At 48.7% G+C, this 19,849-nt stretch overlaps 1 protein-coding gene across 3 annotated transcripts in view; it reads left to right on the top strand.

The window, feature by feature from the left end:
- COL11A2 (collagen type XI alpha 2 chain) overlaps nucleotides 1–19,849 on the top strand; it is a 36,492-nt gene that overhangs the window by 8,087 nt on the left and 8,556 nt on the right. Inside the window, exons 6-46 of one of the 3 annotated variants that reach the window (XR_011974157.1) lie at nucleotides 270–347; nucleotides 981–1,043; nucleotides 1,757–1,936; nucleotides 4,361–4,420; nucleotides 4,541–4,582; nucleotides 5,127–5,189; nucleotides 5,520–5,594; nucleotides 6,127–6,213; nucleotides 6,561–6,617; nucleotides 6,880–6,933; nucleotides 7,070–7,123; nucleotides 7,342–7,395; nucleotides 7,611–7,664; nucleotides 8,246–8,299; nucleotides 8,447–8,491; nucleotides 8,643–8,696; nucleotides 9,147–9,191; nucleotides 9,666–9,719; nucleotides 10,021–10,065; nucleotides 10,280–10,333; nucleotides 10,667–10,711; nucleotides 10,890–10,943; nucleotides 11,076–11,120; nucleotides 11,368–11,421; nucleotides 11,853–11,960; nucleotides 14,061–14,114; nucleotides 14,675–14,728; nucleotides 15,207–15,251; nucleotides 15,345–15,398; nucleotides 15,574–15,618; nucleotides 15,791–15,844; nucleotides 16,045–16,098; nucleotides 16,347–16,400; nucleotides 16,936–17,043; nucleotides 17,203–17,292; nucleotides 17,486–17,539; nucleotides 17,812–17,919; nucleotides 18,176–18,283; nucleotides 18,446–18,499; nucleotides 18,687–18,779; nucleotides 19,354–19,403. Coding sequence is in view for 2 of the 3 variants with exons in the window: in XM_072641714.1 (XP_072497815.1) it covers nucleotides 270–347; nucleotides 981–1,043; nucleotides 1,757–1,936; nucleotides 4,361–4,420; nucleotides 4,541–4,582; nucleotides 5,127–5,189; nucleotides 5,520–5,594; nucleotides 6,127–6,213; nucleotides 6,561–6,617; nucleotides 6,880–6,933; nucleotides 7,070–7,123; nucleotides 7,342–7,395; nucleotides 7,611–7,664; nucleotides 8,246–8,299; nucleotides 8,447–8,491; nucleotides 8,643–8,696; nucleotides 9,147–9,191; nucleotides 9,666–9,719; nucleotides 10,021–10,065; nucleotides 10,280–10,333; nucleotides 10,667–10,711; nucleotides 10,890–10,943; nucleotides 11,076–11,120; nucleotides 11,368–11,421; nucleotides 11,853–11,960; nucleotides 14,061–14,114; nucleotides 14,675–14,728; nucleotides 15,207–15,251; nucleotides 15,345–15,398; nucleotides 15,574–15,618; nucleotides 15,791–15,844; nucleotides 16,045–16,098; nucleotides 16,347–16,400; nucleotides 16,936–17,043; nucleotides 17,203–17,292; nucleotides 17,486–17,539; nucleotides 17,812–17,919; nucleotides 18,176–18,283; nucleotides 18,446–18,499; nucleotides 19,354–19,407; nucleotides 19,663–19,770 (2,676 nt within the window). In the remaining variant the exon portion in view is untranslated. Of the gene's footprint in view, nucleotides 1–269; nucleotides 348–980; nucleotides 1,044–1,756; nucleotides 1,937–4,360; nucleotides 4,421–4,540; nucleotides 4,583–5,126; nucleotides 5,190–5,519; nucleotides 5,595–6,126; nucleotides 6,214–6,560; nucleotides 6,618–6,879; nucleotides 6,934–7,069; nucleotides 7,124–7,341; nucleotides 7,396–7,610; nucleotides 7,665–8,245; nucleotides 8,300–8,446; nucleotides 8,492–8,642; nucleotides 8,697–9,146; nucleotides 9,192–9,665; nucleotides 9,720–10,020; nucleotides 10,066–10,279; nucleotides 10,334–10,666; nucleotides 10,712–10,889; nucleotides 10,944–11,075; nucleotides 11,121–11,367; nucleotides 11,422–11,852; nucleotides 11,961–14,060; nucleotides 14,115–14,674; nucleotides 14,729–15,206; nucleotides 15,252–15,344; nucleotides 15,399–15,573; nucleotides 15,619–15,790; nucleotides 15,845–16,044; nucleotides 16,099–16,346; nucleotides 16,401–16,935; nucleotides 17,044–17,202; nucleotides 17,293–17,485; nucleotides 17,540–17,811; nucleotides 17,920–18,175; nucleotides 18,284–18,445; nucleotides 18,500–18,686; nucleotides 18,780–19,353; nucleotides 19,408–19,662; nucleotides 19,771–19,849 lie in introns of those variants that run through there. The other 2 variants (XM_072641714.1, XM_072641715.1) reach the window with 2 other exon arrangements.

Here is a 19,849-nt window from a genome sequence, read left to right as displayed (position 1 = left end):
GGTTGGGGGTTCAAGTGTTGGATCAATCTCTTAATTATGTTTGCTTCTGTCCACATGTGGGACTCACCCTCAACCTGCTTCTCTATTTCCCTTACCACCCATCATCCTCTTCCCTTCATCTACCTTATGCCTAATCCCTAATCTCTTATGCCTAACCCCTCATTTGCTAACTCCTTCTGGTCATCCTCTCTTTCTTTTGCCATCTCCCCACCTATGACCTCCTTATTCCTGTCCTGTCCCCATCTGATTTCCTCTTGCCCTATTCCCAGTCCCCTGATTCTTTCTACTATGACTACGAGCCCCCTTATTATGATGTGATGACCACAGGGACCACTCCTGATTACCAGGTAACCCCTTCAGAGATTCCTTTCTCTCACACTGTCAACTTTAGGATACCCCTTCTGACCTCACAAATGTGGGACACACTTTATATTGAGTGGTGGGGAAGCTCCCTCACACCCCTTCCTATGTCTCTTTCCTGACACAGAGGCCTTGGAGCCCCTCTCAGCGTGCTCCCCCTGCCTCCCTGGGGCGCAGGGCACCCCCTCGCCGGCTTTCCCGGCTTTCCCCACCTGCCAAGAGGTCAGCGGCCCAGAGGGCCTCCACCTCACCTTCCGGGCAGCCTCCCCGTGGTAGGGGCGCAGTGTCAGCCAGGGACCGGGTTTCTTTATCCCGACGCCCTGCTCGTCGGGCAGTTGCCCCACAAGCCCGGGGTCCCCCTCCGACTAGAGGCAGCGGTTACCGGCAGGTAGAACAGGGGGATCCAGATCTCTGCTCTCTTCAATCTCCTAAATTTACCCCTTCAACACTCTCTCCCAGAGGGATGGCAAGATCTGAGATTTACCCCCATCCCCCAGCGCGGATAGGTTTCTACAGGTGGGGGGATATCTGCTGCTTTGCACCAATCTACATTAATCTTCCTTCCCCTCTGCTTCTGGCTGTGCTCTTCCCTCCCCCCATCCCCCCTTCCTTGAGGTCAGGACCCTCCCCTAGGTGAAGAAGATGGGACCCAGGAGTCCAACCCCCTGCTACCCCCTGAGGAGGTAACTATGCCCCCTTCCACCCTAGTGCATGATCCAGATGGCTCTGACACCTCCCACTTCAACTGGATGAATCATTTTCTCCTCTCTTGGCCAGAGGGCTGTTAGGTGTACAGCTTTATGTCCATTCTTCTGACCGCTTCAGATCCATCTTCCTAGCAGCTCCTGAAGCTATGTCCGTCTTTATTCATTGTCCCCTCATCTCTCCGTTTGGTGGATCACTCTTCCCCACCTGTGTTTTCTGTTTAGGATATCCCTTCTGACCTCACAAATGTGGGACACACTTTATATTGGGTGGTGGGGAAGCTCACTCCCTCACACCCCTTCCCATGTCTCTTTCCTGACACTGAGGCCTCAGAGCCCCTCTCAGCGCGCTCCCCCTGCCTCCCTGGGGCGCAGGGCACCCCCTCGCCGGCTTTCCCTTCAGTTTTCTGGCTGCTTCCCAGTCTCCTTTGCAGAACCGACCAGTCACCCTTTCTTACTGTTCAGCCCTCTGGCCACTTTGCCCCTTCATCCACCCTCACCTGGAAACTTTTTGGTCTTCCGAACTCCCTTTGAGCCTTTGGCCGTCCTTTCCCTTGCCATTCCTTCCTCAGATGGCCCCAGGCCTCCCTCCTCCCTGGCCCTTAGTCAGGCTCAAGAGGGATTCAAGGGCTCAATATTCTTGCCTGCTTCCTCACCGTTTCCCCTCTACCTCCTCTTCCCACCCTGGGAAGGAGCAGACAGACCCCGAGGGTCCCCCCACCATCGACAGTTTTCGAGCTGAGGAATATGGAGAGGGGACTACAGATCCCCCTCCAGGTCCCTACGATTACACCTATGGCTATGGGGATGATTATCGAGAGGAGACGGAGCTTGGGCCAGCTCTCTCTGCGGAGACGACCCACTCAGGAGCCGTAAGTGAGGCAGGTCTCCTCTGCCAGAGTTGGGAGCATCATTTGCTGTTATTAATGCATCATTTCCTGTCCTTAACACATTACTTCTAGTTGTTACTGCATCACTTCTTGTTGTAAGGCGGTTCCTGTTGGTGCACCACCTCCCAGTTGTTATGGCATCACTTACTTCCTGTTGTTAATGCGTCATTTCCTGTTGCTAATGTACCACCTCCAGTTGTTATGGCATCACTTCCTGTTGTTAATGCATCATTTCCTTTTGTTAATGTATTACTTCCTGTTGTTACTACATCATTTCCTGTTGTTAATGCATCATTTCTTATTCGTAATGCACCACGTCCAGTTATTGTATCACTTCCTGTTGTTAATGCATCATTTCCTATTCTTAATGAACTACCTCCAGTTATTGCATCACTTCCTGTTGTTAATGCATCATTTCCTATTCTTAATGAACTACCTCCAGTTATTGCATCACTTCCTATTGTTAATGCATCACTTGTTATCGTTAATGTATCATTCCTGTTGATTGTGAACCACTTCCTTTTGGTGGTTAGTCATCCCATTCACGTAGGGGGAGAGGGAGGGTCTATGTTGCTTCAGAATGTTTGCCATTGCCTGTCTCTCTCGCCTGGTGCAGTTATGCATTTTCTTCTGCCTAGGGTGGCTGAATCTTTTTTTTTCCTCCTGAGACCATTTCCTGTTTGTTTTGGATATTTTCTATATATATATATATATATATATAGGCTGATGCATATATGTTGTTCTGGAACAACAAGCCTCTCCTTTGCAACCAGTTTCTGACTTTCCACATCATCTTTCTCATGCTTTCTTCTTGTCTACGTTGGTACCAGAAGATTTAACTTTCAACGTTGTGTTGCTTTGCCAAAACTAGGCCCATTTCCTGCCCAACCAGTCACTTCCTGTTTGTCTTAGTCATGGCGTCCATCTTGGTGTTGGTGTTGGCTTGAGAGCCACTTGTTTGTGACTGTGTGTCCTGGCTGCAGTAACCATGTTGTCTCTTCCCATTTCCTGTGAATAAGCCACTTCCTGTGAATAAGCCAGGCAATGCTAATCGTAATGCTCCTGTCATGAACCTTGCTCTTTATGGCTACTTCCTATGTGTCCTATATTTTTCTTAACATTTTTTTCCCTCACATGTCATGCCCTCTTGAAAGGAGCCATTTCTTATCTATCTCATTCAATTTCCTTTTCTTTTGGCTGTGAAAGCCATATTCTTCTACCTGAAGAGTGTTCCAAAGACTCGTACCTCAACAGCTCTTTCTAGTTTGTTAGTGACATTTCCTATCTCTCTTTCTTGGTGTTTCCAAACCATTTTCTGTCTGTTTTGATCAAGTGTGTCTCAGGACAGTCTATTTTGTGTGCTCTTGATTTTTCTTCGGGGCTACTTCCTGTGTGTCTCTTGCTCCTTCCCTGTCGTCATGGCTGCCTCCTCTACCCTGCTGGCATTATGATTATTTTCTAATATTTCCACCCCCTACCCCTCTCCTACCTCCTGCTTCCTCTGCTGTTGTCTAGTAATTTGGGGATACCCACGGGACGGGGAGAGTTTGGTGGATTGACCCTTGCTATTTGTGGGGGAGGACATTCCTGGGGATTCTGAAGATCTTGAAGGCGGCATCCAGCCTGTCCTACCGCAATCATGGGGTCAAAAGGGAAGAAGGTATTAGAAACAAGGACTGTGGGAATGGAAGGGCTTAGAATAGGGTGGGGTTCTGGTTTCAGAGTTGGGGCAGTTACAGGGTGCTGATGGAGGATGAGCTAAGTGGGTTGTGAGGTGGGGCGGTGCACTGAGGGTGGGGAGCTTGGGTCGGGGAACCTGAGAAAAGCAGGATGTGAGGCCTAAGTTCAAGGGATTGTTTCCAAAAATCTCAGATGAATCTAGGTTTGGTGGTCTTATAGGGTTGGGGTTAGGGTAGGAAAAGAATCTGAGGTGGTAGATAATTTCTGTGTGTGTGCTTTTACATATTCCTGAAGGAGTAGAGGAAGTTACTTGGGGGAAAATCCTTGGATAGAAAATTCAGGAGGATTGGGTTTGGGGAAAGATTGAGGACCCCTAGGTGGGTCTTGGAGTTTTCCTATGAGGGAACCCTAGAGAAGTCAGAGTGGAGCCTGTGTAGATATCTTTCCTGGGTGGGGGTGAATGAAAGTTAATAGGCTCTGAGTTAGCTTTGAGGGGTTTTGGGGATAGATATTCGGGGTCAGGGATTTGTAAGAGGAGGCTAGCCAAGCCAAGAGGATCCATGCATTAGAGTCGTTTAGGTACAGATGATATTAGTGGGGTAGGAGAGAAACATGGTCTAGAGTATCCCTGGGGTAGGGCTGTTTGAGGTGGTTGTTGGTGGGGTTGTTGGATAGGTATCCGCTGCTCACAGACCCCACTTGGGGTTACATATGTGTCTCCCTCAGGCTGCCCATGGAGTCCGGGGGCTGAAGGGAGAGAAGGGAGAACCCGCTGTCCTAGAACCTGTAAGTCATGACACATGTTGGCTCAGCAAGGTTACTGGGGTGACAGGTGTTTGGGGTTTGGAGGGCAGGGAAAGGTATTAAGATGAGAATGACCTTGACCTCAGACCTCTATCTTCACAGGGAATGTTAGTAGAGGGGCCACCAGGCCCTGAAGGACCTGCGGTGAGTCTAGCCTTAACCTTTCCTCTTCAAAATCTCTGCAAACTCATCATAGCCTCCCCCATTTCTGTCTTCCTGATAATCTCCCTGCAACAGCCAATTGCCCATTTCTCCTCATATTTTCCTTAGATAGCCCACCCCCATAGCCCCCACTTATTTACACAGGTCCCATAGTGGATTTAGAGACAACAAAACCTGAGTTTGAATCCTACTTCTTACACCATTGGCTGAGTGACCATGGGCAGATCTCTGAATCTGAGTCTCAGCTTCCTGGTCTGTAAAATGGGGAATAATAATAGCTTGAGTATCTACCTCACAGAGAGGTTAGGAGGCTCAGACTAGGCAGTAATCAATAAAATGCTTTGGAACTTGTATAAAGTTTGTACATGCTGCCCCTTCTCATATTCCCTTTGAATTAATCCTGAGGCCTCTTGAGAATGCTTTCAGAGACCCCCTTTCCTGGCCCAAGTCTACCCCCTGCCCCCCTTTCTGAATTCTTGCTCCCTGCCTCCTACATCTGAATTTCTTTCTTCTTCTGTCCTTATAGGGATTGACTGGCCCCCCTGGAATTCAGGGGAACCCTGGTCCTGTTGGTGATCCTGGAGAAAGGGTAAGAGGGTGGTGGCTTGATTAGTAGGGCTGGGGAAACTCTGAGATATCCTTGGTGTGGAGAATAAATATTGATAAGGGAAATATGATGCTTGTCACCTGGAAAGGAAGGTGAAATTTATGTTAAAGGAGGAGGTGCCTGGTATCTGCTGCCCCATTTCTCTTTGTGGGAGCTGGGGAGGGGTTGGAGGACACTTAAAAGAGTGTTTTGGCCCTGACCATGGTAGGACTCTTGGGGGATAAGTTACCTTTCCCTACTGTCTCTCTATTCTCCTTTCTCCCACCCTAATTCTATCCTTATTCCCCTATTTTTCCCCCCTGCCCCTAACAGGGTCCCCCAGGCCGTGCAGGGCTTCCTGGCTCAGATGGGACCCCTGGTCCTCCTGGAACATCACTTATGCTTCCCGTGAGTTCTATTTTGGGCCTCAGAAGTTGGCATCATTGGTGGTAAGCTAGCTAGAACCCAAGATATCAGGAACCCCAGGACTGGCATATTGGGGGACCTGAAATCAAGGAGTACTAAAGGGGTGAGGAAAATCTGAAGGGGGAAAGAGTCTAAGCTAAAAGGGATTTTTCTAGGGTAAGATGGGATGGAGGAATAGTATAGACATGATCTAGAAGCAAGAATGGGTCATCTAGAACTGGGAAAGGCATAATTTATACCAGAGAAAATCAGAAAAGAGTATACCCAGAAGAAAGATGAATATACCTGGAACAGGTGTTAAGTTGGGTACAGAGACCCTAGTGTTATTACCTAGAACTCAAAAAGATATTTGGAGAGGCAGGGCTTAGGTATTGAGGTGGTGTATAATCCTGGAGATGGTGTAGGGATGGCCACTTGAGTACCCTAGAATGAGGGAAAAGTGATAGATGGTTGGTTTCACCTTTTTTTCCTTTTCCATTTTACCCTTGGTTCCACTACTTCTCACATTGCCTAGTTCCGGTTTGGCAGTGGTGGTGGGGACAAAGGTCCTGTGGTGGCAGCTCAAGAAGCTCAGGCCCAGGCGATCCTGCAACAGGCTCGGGTGAGCAAGAAGTGTCATTGGGGGAGGGGCTCAGCTGTGTCCATGCCAGCTCCCCTTGTTGGGGGAACACGTTGAGAGCGTGTGGGGAAATTTAATCTGTTGGGACTGGCGATGAGACCACTGAGCATCAGAAGGGCTGGGAAGGAGTAAGGGCAAAGGGAAACTTCCGTAGGAGTTTGGAGGGTTGGTGGGTGCTGGAAGAAAGAGTTGGAAGAGGCCAGAGGTGACTTTAGGAGAGGGGTTTTAAGACTTTGGGGGGATGAGGTAGGGGGCTAGATACTGGGAGAAAATTGGGGGTTTCTTCTTCTGCTTCCTCTTCTCAGTTCTAATATCTCCCTACTCCCTAGTTGGCGCTCCGGGGTCCTCCTGGCCCCATGGGATATACAGGTCGCCCTGGACCCCTGGTGAGTGATGGGAAGGGGGTGTGTGTGTGTGTGTGTGTGTGTGTGTGTGTGTGTGTGTGTCTGGGGATGGAAGGTGGAAATTTTTTTTTTCTGGAAAACAAAAAGAGAAGATAGTCTTAGGGTATAGTATTCCTGGGGGAATCTGGGTTAGGGATTAGTCTTCAATGCTGAGGTCCTTGGGAGGGCCTTGGGGGTCCTGTTCCCCACCTGCCCTCCTTTTATCTCCCATTATCTCATGCCTTCCTTTTATCTCTTATCTCAGGGCCACCCTGGGAGTCCTGGACTAAAGGGAGAATCTGGAGACTTAGGCCCTCAGGTAACAGTGCCAGTCCTGACCCCTTATTTCTCATACTTGAGTCACCCTGACCCTCTAATTCTCCACCCCCTCATTAGTGACCCCTTCATTTTCCTTTTCCACTGACCTCTTATATCCTGTTTCTCCCCTGCACCAGGGCCCGCGGGGTCCCCAGGGCCTGTCAGGTCCCCCAGGCAAAGCTGGACGCAGGGTAAGTGGTTAATTTGGGGAATCATCCAGGGGCAGGTAGCCTTGTAGTGGTGAGATATGTGTTGTGGAAAGAACCGGGCTTTGCTGGGGGAGGGTATGGAGAGGCAGGTCTGTGCAGGGAGTGATGGGGTACAGTGGTGGGGATGAGGGGCCAGTGATCTGTAGGGGGATATCCCTTTCCCTTGAATTCAACCCCGTCATTTCCTCCTATCCCTTCAGGGTCGTGCTGGAGCTGATGGAGCCCGAGGGATGCCAGGGGAGCCTGGGGTGAAGGTAACAGTACAAGAAACGCCTCCATGACCTTCCTGTCTCTATAGTTCTTCATGTCCTTTTGGGCCTCCCAGGCCTCTGATTCCCCATTCTTCTTTCTGGATCCTTCTTTCTTTAATTTTCTGCTGATTATCGTGCGCTCCAGGCATTCCTCATGCCCTGTCAAGGATTTCTTTTTGGGATGGGAGTGAGTTAGGCTCTCACACTTATTCCCACAGGGTGACCGAGGATTTGATGGGCTTCCAGGGCTTCCAGGAGAGAAAGGACACAGAGTGAGTATTGCCTAGGTATGGGGAAACAGACTGAGGGACTGATAACTAGAGAGAAGAGGGAGGGAAAGAGAGGAACAGTTGTGTGTGGGATAGACTATGTGTCTGGGGAAGGAGCAGAATTTCAGTGTCCTCCAGCACCCAAGAATGAGTCCAAATGGACCTAGAGAACCATCTGGACCACTTAGGGTTGGAGGTCAGATATGGGGGGATGTGGGCAAAGTGTGAATTCCCAGAGGAAGAAGTGAGGTTGGGGTGGTTCTAGCTGACAGTACTGAGGTACTCACTAAAGGAGTTCCTAATCTTTTTTGGGTCTTGGACCCCTTTGGCAGTCTGGTGAAACCTATGGACCCCTTCTCAGAATAGTGTTTTTAAATCCATAAAATACATGGAATTGCAAAGGGAATCAATCATGTTGAAATAGAATCATCAAAATGTTTTGAAAAACAAGTTTGTAGGTCCCAGGTTGAAAAACTTTGGTTCTGGAAACTTGGTTGGGGAGGAGGGAGTCTACCTATGGGGTATGTGTTGGGTGGAAGGGGTTGGCTCTAAGGTCCCAATGATACCTGTCTTCCTCACTCCAGGGTGAGAGCGGAGCCCAAGGTCTTCCTGGTCCTCCAGGGGAGGATGGAGAGAGGGTGAGTGGCAGTGGGCGCTGCTGGATAGGAGGGAAAGGAGAGACTGAAAGAGGGAGAATAGATGGGGTGTTTGAGGTGGGGAAGTTGAAGATATGTAGACTTTGGAAGGGTCTCCTCACTCCTTCCATGTTCCTCTCTTCTCACTAGGGAGATGATGGAGAAATTGGACCACGAGGCCTTCCTGGAGAGTCAGTGAGTACAGGGGGGATTTTGGGAGAGGGACAAGGGGACAGGGTTTATTGGCAGTGGTTGTGGTGAGACTGTGGATCTAGGGAGACCAAGAGATGAAAAATCATAGCACTAGGCTTTCATATAAATGTCTTCTGCTCTACCCCTAACCTAGGGTCCCCGAGGTCTCTTGGGCCCCAAAGGTCCTCCTGGAATCCCTGGACCCCCAGTAAGTAACCCTTCCTTAAACCTTAACCCACCTCCTGAACTTTTAAACCCCTGGCCCTCTGAAATCTTAACCTCCTGACCTCTCCTCCCCTTTCTCTTTCCCTTGGCTCCTAAATGAACTCACTGTTCTCTCCTTATTTGTACGCCCAGGTCTCAAATGACCATATCGGATAGTTCACTGTTTGCTTTATGTGTTACCAAAAAAACCCCAAAAAACCAAACCCTGAAGAAAAACAAAACGGACCCACAAATCCACAAAGCCACACTTGGCAGGGAGCCAGGGACATGGGTTTGTTTACTTGGGTTTTGGGTAAATGGGGCACCTGAGAGATGCAGGGCACATACCCACACCCTGGGGTGGGACTCCCCACCCAGAAACCCACAGACCCTCCCCCAGTCCCCATCTCTTTGTCCCCTTTCTTCCTTCTCTCAGTCTCTTTTAATGTTTCAGGGAGTCAGAGGCATCGATGGACCCCATGGCCCTAAAGGGAACTTGGTAAGACTGGCATAGTACCTAGCCCATAATAGGTGTAATGTACAAATATTGTATGTGTATGTTCTATACCTATGTACTTATTCTACATGTATAAGCGCAACATATTTAAATCTGCATACTTGCTGATTGAAAACTAATTGATTTATATACTTGGGAAGTCTCTCCCGATTACTTTTCTTACCCCACAAAATCCTCTTAATCTTGATCTTCCATGAACCTTTCCCAGAAGCCCCTTGGGCCTCAGTTATGGTCATGGGTCCTAGAACCATAGTATGTCAAAACTGGTAGAGACCTCAAAAACACTTCTTTTTACAGAAAGGGAAACTGAGGCTTAGAGAGGTCACATAGTACATCTGTGGTAGACCTGAGACTGAACTCAGGTCTCTTGATTCATAGTCTAGTCTTCTCTGTTCTAGTGACCTGGGGGTTAGTCCTCATATAACCTTCCCAGGTGACATTGTTCTTTGTCTCCAGGGTCCCCAGGGAGAGCCTGGCCCTCCTGGACAACAGGGTACACCAGGAACCCAGGTGAGTGGCCCCATGGTTTCATCTTCTAAATCCTATGACTTGCCTCACCCCCTGCCTTTACATGTTGTCCCTTCTCCCTCCTAAGCCCACACCCAAACATTTAGTTAGTTAGTTATTATGTCCCTGGTCACTGCAATGGGGTTAGTGCTAAGACTGGGGCAACGGAGTTAGGGGACTTTGACTGTTATAGCTCCTGCTATGCAATGGTGCGGGAGGAAGAGGGATGTGGCCAGTGTTGTGAGGATAGACAGGAATAGGTCCTACAGTCCTCCCATGACACCCTTCTTCTTGTATCTCTCAGGGTCTTCCTGGACCTCAAGGTGCCATTGGCCCCCATGGAGAGAAGGTGAGTGATGGGGGTGGTGGGGCAAACAGATGGTGGTTAGGAAGAGGAGGGTCATGGGAGAGAGAGGGAAAGGGGATATACGGAGGCTAGGACAATGGAGTGCTCTGAAAAAGATGGGGACTTGAGGTGTGCTGGGGGAGGGAAGGAACTATACACCTATGTCTATCCGTACCTTTGCTACCTGTAGCTGTGATCCCATCATTGCCTTTCGCAGGGTCCTCAAGGGAAACCAGGTCTTCCAGGGATGCCTGGCTCTGATGGACCCCCGGTGAGTGATTTCCCCAAACTCCTCATAATTTCTGATCCTCAACCTGGCATGAGCTCATATCTCAGTTACTCTTGGTTATGTTGCAACCAGTCTCCTGACTTTCCCCATTCTCAAAGAGTAACTTTGTCATTTCTAACCCCTGAAGATCTTTCAGTGTCATCTTACCTCCTCTCCCTTCCCTAGATTCCTCCCTCTCATCTTCTTTGCCTTGAAAGTTTTCTAGCTATTCTTGAGGATTTGATGGGTGCTAGGTTAGAGCTGGGGATGTGGGGATGGGAAGGTAAGAGAACTCATGGTATGAGACCTCATTCTCTTTCTTCCTTCCCCCTCCAGGGCCATCCAGGAAAAGAGGGTCCACCAGGAACCAAAGGGAACCAGGTAAGAGACCTTGTTTCCTCTTTTGAGCATCCGGTGATTCCAAAGTCACTATAATATCCCAGAAGTGCTTACTGCTATCTCCCTCTAGTTCTTTCAGCCTGACCTGTCCCCCCTGACCTCGTAAGTGACCACATTCCTCACACTCTCCTGTGACTTCTCTTTTTCCCTCTCCATCCAGGGTCCATCTGGTCCACAGGGTCCCCTAGGATACCCTGGACCTCGAGGTGTCAAGGTAACATGTGGCTAGAGACGGACATGGACTTGGCAAGGGTGGGAGTGGCCAGGAGAAGGATTCCTGTATCTCAGGATCCTATCCTCCAAACCTGAACTTTGTCTCTTGATCATTCTACATCTCTCTTTCCAGGGTGTGGATGGAATTCGAGGCTTGAAAGGTCATAAGGGAGAGAAGGTGAGAGAACCCCTAGTGGACCCTGTCCAGGCAGCTTTATCCTGACATCTCCTCCCATCATCTGAGCCTCCAGCTCTCACTTCTCACCCTTCAGTCCTTCCTTATCCAATCCTCCCAATCTTTATCCACAATCTCCACCATGACTCTCCTAGCTCCTAATTCCTGGCCTCAAAATAATGCAGCTCATGCCTCTGTGGGGTCCTCCTACACCCTTTCTACTTATTTCTTTGTGTCTGCCTCTTCTCAGGGGGAAGATGGTTTTCCTGGTTTCAAAGGTGACATGGGTGTGAAAGGCGACAGGGTAAGCATGAGAACCCCTTCCTTAGCTCCCAGTGCTGCCTCACATCTATCTGGGCCTTCAGTAAATCTTCCATCCCCTAGGTAACTTCTGAGTCTCCAATTCCAAATCCCTTGGTCCACCTTCAAGCCCCAATATTGCAATGACCCCAGTGTTACACTGCTGTTTATATTACCAAAACACCCCAATCTCATCCCAACTCCCTTCAGAGGCAGTGCCATGGAACTACCTGACCTCCCCAGGTATCCTCTATCTCCCAAGAGCACACCCTCAACCTCCTATGACTCTCTTACCTTTTAGAGATCCCTATCACAGGTGTTTCCCACCTCAAGTAATCCTTTTGACACCAAATGACACACATGCATACCTTAGCTCTTAACCCCCTACTCTGAGCTCTGACTGCCTGATCCACACATTCTCCCCACTCCCCTCAGGGTGAGGTTGGAGTCCCTGGATCAAGAGGAGAAGATGGTCCTGAGGGGCCAAAGGGAAGAACTGGACCTAATGGAGACCCAGGCCCCATAGGGCTTGTGGGGGAGAAGGTAATGGGGGCAGAGGGGGACAAATCAAACTGTCAGTGAATCAACAAGCATATCTGAAGTGACTCTTATGTGCCAGGCATGGCACCATGTGCTTTGGATACAAAAATCAAATAGTTCTTGCCCTCAAGGAATTTATATTCTGTTGGGGAAAACTACATAGATAGATAGATAGATAGATAGATAGATAGATAGATAGATAGATAGATAGATAGACACACACACACAGGCAAGTAAATACAAAGTATTCATTTTTTAAGAGGCACTAGCAGCTAGGAAGGTTTGTTTCAGGAAAGATCCTACATAGGAGGTAGCTCTTGAGCTCATCTTTGAAGGAATCTAATGATTCTAAGAAGGCAGGGAAGGCATAGGAAACAGCCTAGGCAAAGGCATGGAGAAGGGAAAGGAATTCTTGTGTCCAAGGAACAGCAAGAAGGCCAGTTTGGCTGGAACATAGAGTGTGTGAGGGGGAATGGTAGGTAATCAACCTGAAAAGGTAGGCTGGAGTCAGACTGTGAGAGCCTTTAAATGCCAAAGTGGATGTTATACTTTATCCCAGAACCAACTGGGAGTCATTGAAGTTTTTTGAGCATGGAAATAGCATGGTCAGCCTTGTGCTTTGGGAACTTCACTTTGACAGCTGTGTGGAGGATGATTTGAAGAGTGAAGAGGCCGGGGCAGGGAGACCTCAGTTAGGAGGCTACTGCTATATAGTCCCAGTGAGAACTAAGGACCTAATTTAGAATGGTGGCCATGTGAGTAGCAGGGAGATGAGAGAGATGTTGTGGAGGTAGAATTGACAAGATCTGACAACTGATGGAATGTGAGGGGTGAGCAACAGTGAGGAATGGATGATACCTGAACTTTGGAGCCTGGAAAGATGTTGGTACCCTTGACAGAAATAGGGAAATTTGGGAGAGGGGTGTGTTTGGGTAGAAAGATGAGTTCCGTTTTGGATGTGCTGAATTTGAGACGCCTTTGGCAGGCACATCTAGTGTGAAATGACCAAACTGACTGGGCCTGGAGCTCAGGAGATACTGGGACTGGATATATACATCTGCATAAAACCTAGACTTGAACCTATGACCCAGAGACTTTGGTTTCTTGGAGAAATAGGCAATAGTGAGGGGGACTGGACAGCTTTGCCTTACTACAGAGACAATCTATTCTCTCAGTAAATGAAGTCACTGGGTAGTTACTGAGCACAACAGCATACCCATCCCCACCCTGGGTGCTGTCAGGAATACAGTGGAGCAGTAGAAGACCTCATGGTCTAATCGGTAAGACTGGATTGATGCAGATGAGTTGACTCAAGAAATAGGCAAGGTTCTATGTAACCAAGTGAGATTGTGGACCTCTACATCCAGATGTTTAGAGAAGGAATAAGTCAGTGCAAGTAGCCAGGAAAGCTTTGATAGAGAAAGATAAACTTTGAAAGATGGATGAGATTTGAGGAGGGGGCACTGAGAGGATCAACGTAAGCAAAGAACCAGAGGTGACAATGAAGCATGGGGTGTTGGTGGGAGACTGGTGTATAAATGGGTCATGGAGGTCATGGCTAGAGCATGGAGGGCTTTGAAGATTAGCTCAGGGAATCTAGATTTTCTCCTTATAGACAAGGGGAGCCTCTGAAAGATTAAGAGCTGTTTTGTGAGAGGCTGTTTTAGGCAGGTCAGTCTAGTAGTGCATGAGGTTGGGTAGGAAAAGGGAGAGTCTGGAGGCTGGGAAATCAGTTAAGAGACTGTAAGAATAGTATGGATAGATGACAGGAGCACCCAAACTAGGGTAGGAGAGAAAAGGGCACATTACAAGGAAGAATCAACAGGGCTCAGTGACTGACTGGATCCAGTCCAAGGACAGGGAAGGAAGCAAAGCCTTTTGTTTTTTTAATCCAGTCACAGAAAGAGAGAAGTTGAGTCGTCCAAAGATAGGTCTGGAGGAAGGAGATGGGGATTGGGAGACCTGGGCCTCTTGGAGGAAGCAGAGGCCTCAGGGCCTGGGTTTGGGTGGGGCTGGGATTAATGCCAAGGGTCTATCTCTCTGTGTGAAGTCTTGTCCCTCCTCTTCCTCTCACCCCCATTGCTCTTTCTGTCTTTTCCACAGGGCAAACTGGGTGTTCCTGGTCTGCCTGGATACCCAGGCCGTCAGGGACCCAAGGTAAGGCTTAGGCTTTGAAACCTCATTCCAGTTTCCTTTCTCTCACATCCCATATTTCTGTTTCCTTTACTGATCCCTGATTTCAGGCCAATAGAAACTATAGAATGTCAGCAGCATGTAGTTCAGCCTGTTCGGTTTACAGAGGAGGAAACAGGCCCAGAGAAGGGAAGTGAGTCCTTCAAGACTGCACAGCTAGTCAGAAGCGTGCTGCTTGTCCTTCATTCTCGAAGAGGGCCGTGACATCAGGAAGGGATGCCATGACTTGCAAGTAACTTGGATTTAAGTGAGGCAGGGCTGTGCGAGGCCACCAGTCTCACTTTCTCCTCTGGAGCCATCTGGGTCCAGTGGCCAGATATAGGTCAGGATGACTGGAGATGGTCCCCTAGTCATAAGCAGAGCTGGGGCAAATCCCAGGTTCCGACTCTTGACCAAGAGTTCTTTTCACTTTGTTATACTTGTGTTATCTCTGTTGTACTTGTGAGGGACCCCTAAGGCCTTTCTTATGGCCTCATCTCCCATTCTGTGACTCCTGTATGTCTCCTTCTCTCTTTCCCTCCCAGGGGTCACTTGGATTCCCTGGATTTCCTGGTGCCAATGGAGAGAAGGGAGCCCGGGTAAGAAGGGAGGGATGCCTGTGGAGGAGAAAAGCTGGAAGGCAGAGGGTGTGATTGGAGGCTGAGAGGGTGGGCCTGTGTTATGGGTTGTGGGAAGGATTTAGAAGACTTCTGAAGGGGCTGGGAAGCAGGATTCTGGGGGCAGAGAAGGTGGAATTGAATGAAGCTTCTCTGAGGAGGGGGGAAGAACTCTATAGAGCAGAGTTCTAACGTTTTCATATCCTAGACCCCTTTGGCAGTCTGGTGAAACCTATGGGCCCCTTCTCAGAAGAATACTTTTAAATGCATACAACAGAATATATAGGATTACAAAGGAAACCAACTATAGTGAAACAAAGATATAACTTTCCCCCCACCCAAGTTCATGAGCACCCTGGAATCTATCCATGGACCCGGTAAACCCTAAGTTAAGGACCCCTGGTTTAGGTGGTCTGAGTAGCTGGTGATGTATTCACTCCCACTACCCCTTTCTCCACAGGGCTTGTCAGGGAAGTCAGGGCCTCGAGGGGAACGTGGTCCCACGGTAAGTGAGAGGGAGAGAGAGTGGTGTGGAGTGTGGGAGAATCCATTCTTGTGTCTGCGTGTCTCTCACCATTTTCCCCCAACATCTTGCTAGGGTCCACGAGGTCAACGAGGACCTCGAGGAGCCACAGGAAAATCAGGAGCCAAGGTCAGTGGCACTTTCTTGGACCAAATATCCTCCATAATCTTGTACTTTTGCTACCATTTGTCACTTCTTCACCCTTCAGCTTTGCCCATGTCTCCCCCTACTTGACTACCTTTCCCTCTGCACAGGGAAGGCTTGTTGGTGCCCCTGACACCCCAACTCTATTTCTCTCCCACAGGGAACGTCAGGTGGTGATGGTCCCCATGGTCCTCCTGGGGAGAGGGTAAGTCTGACCCAGTAACTGCCAGTCTTCTCAGCAACTGACGTGTCTGAGTAGTGCACAAAGTTGGGGCTTGGGGAGGCCAGTCTCCTGCTGTGGGGATCTATTCCCCAGATTTACACCTTCCCTCCTTTATTTCACTGACTTACCATTCTATTCTCCTCTTTGTTTCTAGGGTCTTCCTGGACCTCAGGGTCCCAATGGCTTCCCTGGCCCTAAAGGGCCTCCAGTGAGTATAACCTTGATCTCTGATTTCCAACCCCTTTATTCTTCTGTTCTGTAAGTTCCCTCCCCTCCCCCAGCCTCCCTCAAAGACTATATCATGCATCCTCCAATCTTTTTCCTTTATCCTTCTATAGGCACCCTTTTTAATTTTTTCCCCCTCCCTATACCCTTCCTTGTCCCCATATCTTTGGTCCTTTGTTTTAGGGTCCCCCTGGTAAGGATGGGCTTCCAGGACACCCTGGCCAACGAGGAGAAGTGGTGAGTGACTGTCCCTTCTTGATTCCCTCCCTGTAATCCTCCTGGCCCCCTGCCTCACACAGCCTCAATTTTGGGCATTTTTGAATGAATGAACACAGCTGATATGAAACCATTTAAATATAGCCCCAGTGGTGACCCCTATTTCCCTTTCCCAATGATAATTTGACAACTACATATCTCTTTATTCTCTCTCTCTCTCTCTCTCTCTCTCTCTCTCTCTCTCTCTCTCTCTCTCTCTCTCTCTCCAGGGTTTTCAAGGAAAGACAGGCCCCCCTGGACCCCCAGGGGTGGTGGGACCTCAGGTATGTTTTACCCTGGGGGATGATAGACTTCAAATCTAGGGATCTGTGCCCTCTTACCTCACTCCCACCCCTACCTCCTCCATATTTTTCTTCCTGTCTCCTTGCTGGGGAAGGAATGAAATAATTCCCTCTGTAGTTACTAGATGAGATGGTGATGCAGGTGAGGAGTTGGAGGTGGGAAGCCTTGAGCTATCTAGTCCAACCTTCAGACGCTTCTGTTTCTGGACTTTGGGGACAGAGGGATGTGGAACCTTCTTGTCTTTCCATTCTGTGTGGCTACATACCATCTCCCTGGGGCTCTTGGGGAGGATGCACTTTCTAGGGATAGCCACAAGATGGCATATTTATTCACACACACAATCATTCTCCCTCCCTGTCTCCCCCCCCAAAGATAACTTGGTCCAAAAGTGGGGAGTCTCTAAGAACCCCTGTTGTCCCTGAAAAGATCATGGGAATCACAAAGTGAGGGTGTTGTCGGATGGACAATTTAGGGGATTGTCTGGAGTGACATGAGACTGTTGTTCCCATCCCACAGGGAGCTGCAGGAGAGTCAGGACCTATGGGGGAGCGAGGCCACCCAGGCCCCCCTGGTCCCCCAGGAGAGCAGGGCCTGACTGGGCCATCTGGCAAAGAGGGAACTAAGGTAAGGATGGAGAGGAATATAGGGGATGTGGGAAAGACAGATCAGGGGTTGGGGATCCAGAGGAAGGGAGGCTGAGTGAGAGTACCTTGGGCAGCCTCTCCCAGGTTTAGGAAGAAGCTGTATCTATTTCTTATTGTCTCCATTATGCCTCACATTTAGGGAGATCCTGGCCCTCCTGGAGCTCCTGGGAAGGATGGACCAGCTGGTTTGAGGGGCTTCCCTGGTGAAAGGGGCCTCCCAGGCACTGGAGTGAGTGTAACCCAAGAAAATATTCCGTACAAATGCAGATGTCTCCAGCAACCTCCCACCTTCCTCACTCTGGTTTCCCTGTTTATCTTATGTTTTTGCTCCCACCTTCTCTAGTCTGATTCTCTGACACCTCCCTCAGTTTCTCTGACCTGCCATTTGCCTTTTTCTTCACTCTTATCTCTTCCTTCTGCAGGGAGGTGGTGGCCTGAAGGGAAATGAAGGTCCTCCTGGCCCTCCGGGCCCTGCGGTGAGTCGGGGGTCTTTGAGGGAGAGGGAATTTAAAGTGGGAAACTTTGAGGAGGTCATTAAGTCCTTCCTCCCAGTCCAGAAGTGGGAGAAGCAATTACTCCTCTTAGACTCTTCAGAGTCCAGGAGCAGAGGATTGCTGGGTATGAGGGGAGGTTGTGTGGACTTTCCCTATTTTTTAGGGAGAATCAACATAGAATAATCTTCTCTAGAGAGCTTCTAGATCAGAAGTTCCTCTTGTTAACCCATATTTTATCCTGTCTCTTCCTCTAGGGCTCTCCTGGAGAGCGAGGTGTGGCAGGTACAGGAGGACCCATTGGTCCCCCAGGAAGACCTGGGCCTCAGGGTCCCCCGGGTGCTGCTGGAGAGAAAGGTGTTCCGGTGAGTGTGTGTGAGGAGATGGGACAGGGATATTTATGAGCTCTCTGTACTGAGGGTGTTGGGAATGGTCTGTGAGCTGAGGAATGATGAATATGCTGCTGGATAAGAGAGGGCCTTAGGGGAACAGAGAGGGAACTACGTTTGTGAATTGAGTAATGGAGGAGGAATTTTTGGTGAGGAGGTTTTTGTGGGAGAAGGGTCAATGTGTGTTCCCTGGTGTCTGGCTTTACTTTTCAATCCCTTCTTTTTCTCACAGGGTGAGAAAGGTCCCATTGGCCCAACTGGCCGAGATGGTGTCCAAGGATCTGTGGGGCTACCTGGTCCTGCTGGCCCCCCAGGTGTGGCTGGAGAAGATGGAGACAAGGTAATTTACCCAAAACCCCCTTACTCCCCATCCCGTTATCTTTCCCAGATTCTTCCTGAAGAGAATAGGTTCAACTCATTTGTGGCCCTCTAATCCTGCTGTATTAATCGTCCCTCATTCTGTGTCTCCTATCCCTATATCTGACATGTCTCTCCCTTCTAGGGTGAAGTTGGTGATGCTGGACAGAAGGGTAGCAAAGGGAACAAGGGTGAACATGTGAGTAATCTTGACCTCAGATGTTTTAAAAGGATACATTTTTATTGATACCTCTTTGTTTTACATTCCCTATATTTCCCACTTTTTCTCTCTTCTATCTTTTATAATAAAGAATTTTTTAAAAGAGGAAGAAAAAGAATTCCATAATTCTAACCAACACATCAAAAAAATCTGATGTTATTTGCAGGATTCTATACCCACAGTTCCTCACACCCCAGCATAAGAAGAAGGAAGAAGATGTCTTTTCCTAGCTCTTCTTTGGGGAACAGACTTGGTCATTGTAATTTCACAGCATTCAGTTTCAGTTGTTCTTTTTCATGTACACTTTTGTCATTATATACAGTGTTTTCTTGGTTCTATTTACTTCACTTTGCATCAGTTCACACAACTCTTCCCATGCTTTTCTTTATTCATTACGTTCATCATTTCTTATGGCATATTTCACTATATTCATGCACCACATTTTTTTTAGCCATCCTCTATTTGATGGGCATCTATTTTGTTTCTAATTCTTTGCTATCACAAAAAAAGTGTTGCTACAAATATATTGGTTTTATCGGACCTATCTTTTAGTCACTGACAATCTTCATATATACCTAATGGTGGAATCTCTGGGTCAAAGGGAGGGGACACTTTAGTCACTTTTCTTGCATGATTCTAAAGTGCTTTCCAGAATGGTTGGATCAATTTATGGCTCTGCCACCAGTGCCTTAGTGTGCCTGTCTTTCTAGCCTCTCCAACATTGACTATCCCCATCTTCTCATCTTTCCTGACCACATTTCTACTTTGCGTCTCTCTCTCTTTCTCTCTGTACCTTCTGGTATCTCTGATTAACCTTCTCTTTCCCTTGCTAGGGCCCTCCTGGACCTCCTGGACCACTGGGTCCCCTGGGTCAGCCTGGAGCAGCGGTGAGTGACCAGATACCCCTGACTTCCCTGATTCTGCCCCAGTCCTTTCCCTAAAATCTTCCTCTATTCATGGGCTGTCATAGTTGTTATTGACATGCCTTTCCCAATCCCTAGCATTCACTCATTCCTCAATGAAAGTGCCTCCTTACTTTGGGGACTTCCCCTCAGTTTCTGGACCTAGGACCTCTTTTCTTTCTCCTAGTATGGTTCTCTCTCTGTGAGTATGCAACTCTCACATTCCTTCCCTATGTATAGGGAGTAGATGGAGAACCTGGTGCTCGGGGACCCCAGGGACATTTTGGAGCCAAAGGGGATGAGGGAACAAGGGGATTTAATGGCCCTCCTGGACCCATTGGCCTGCAGGTGAGCTTTCTGTGTGTGTATTTGTGTTGGAGGTCAGGGTTAGAGATAGATTGGGTAAGGGATGAGGAGAAGATGGGGC

Source organism: Notamacropus eugenii, chromosome 2 (assembly GCF_028372415.1).
Source record: "Notamacropus eugenii isolate mMacEug1 chromosome 2, mMacEug1.pri_v2, whole genome shotgun sequence".
NCBI lineage: Eukaryota > Metazoa > Chordata > Mammalia > Diprotodontia > Macropodidae > Notamacropus > Notamacropus eugenii.
The sequence above is the reverse complement of the archived record's forward strand: the minus strand, read 5'-3'. Positions and strand labels throughout refer to the sequence as shown.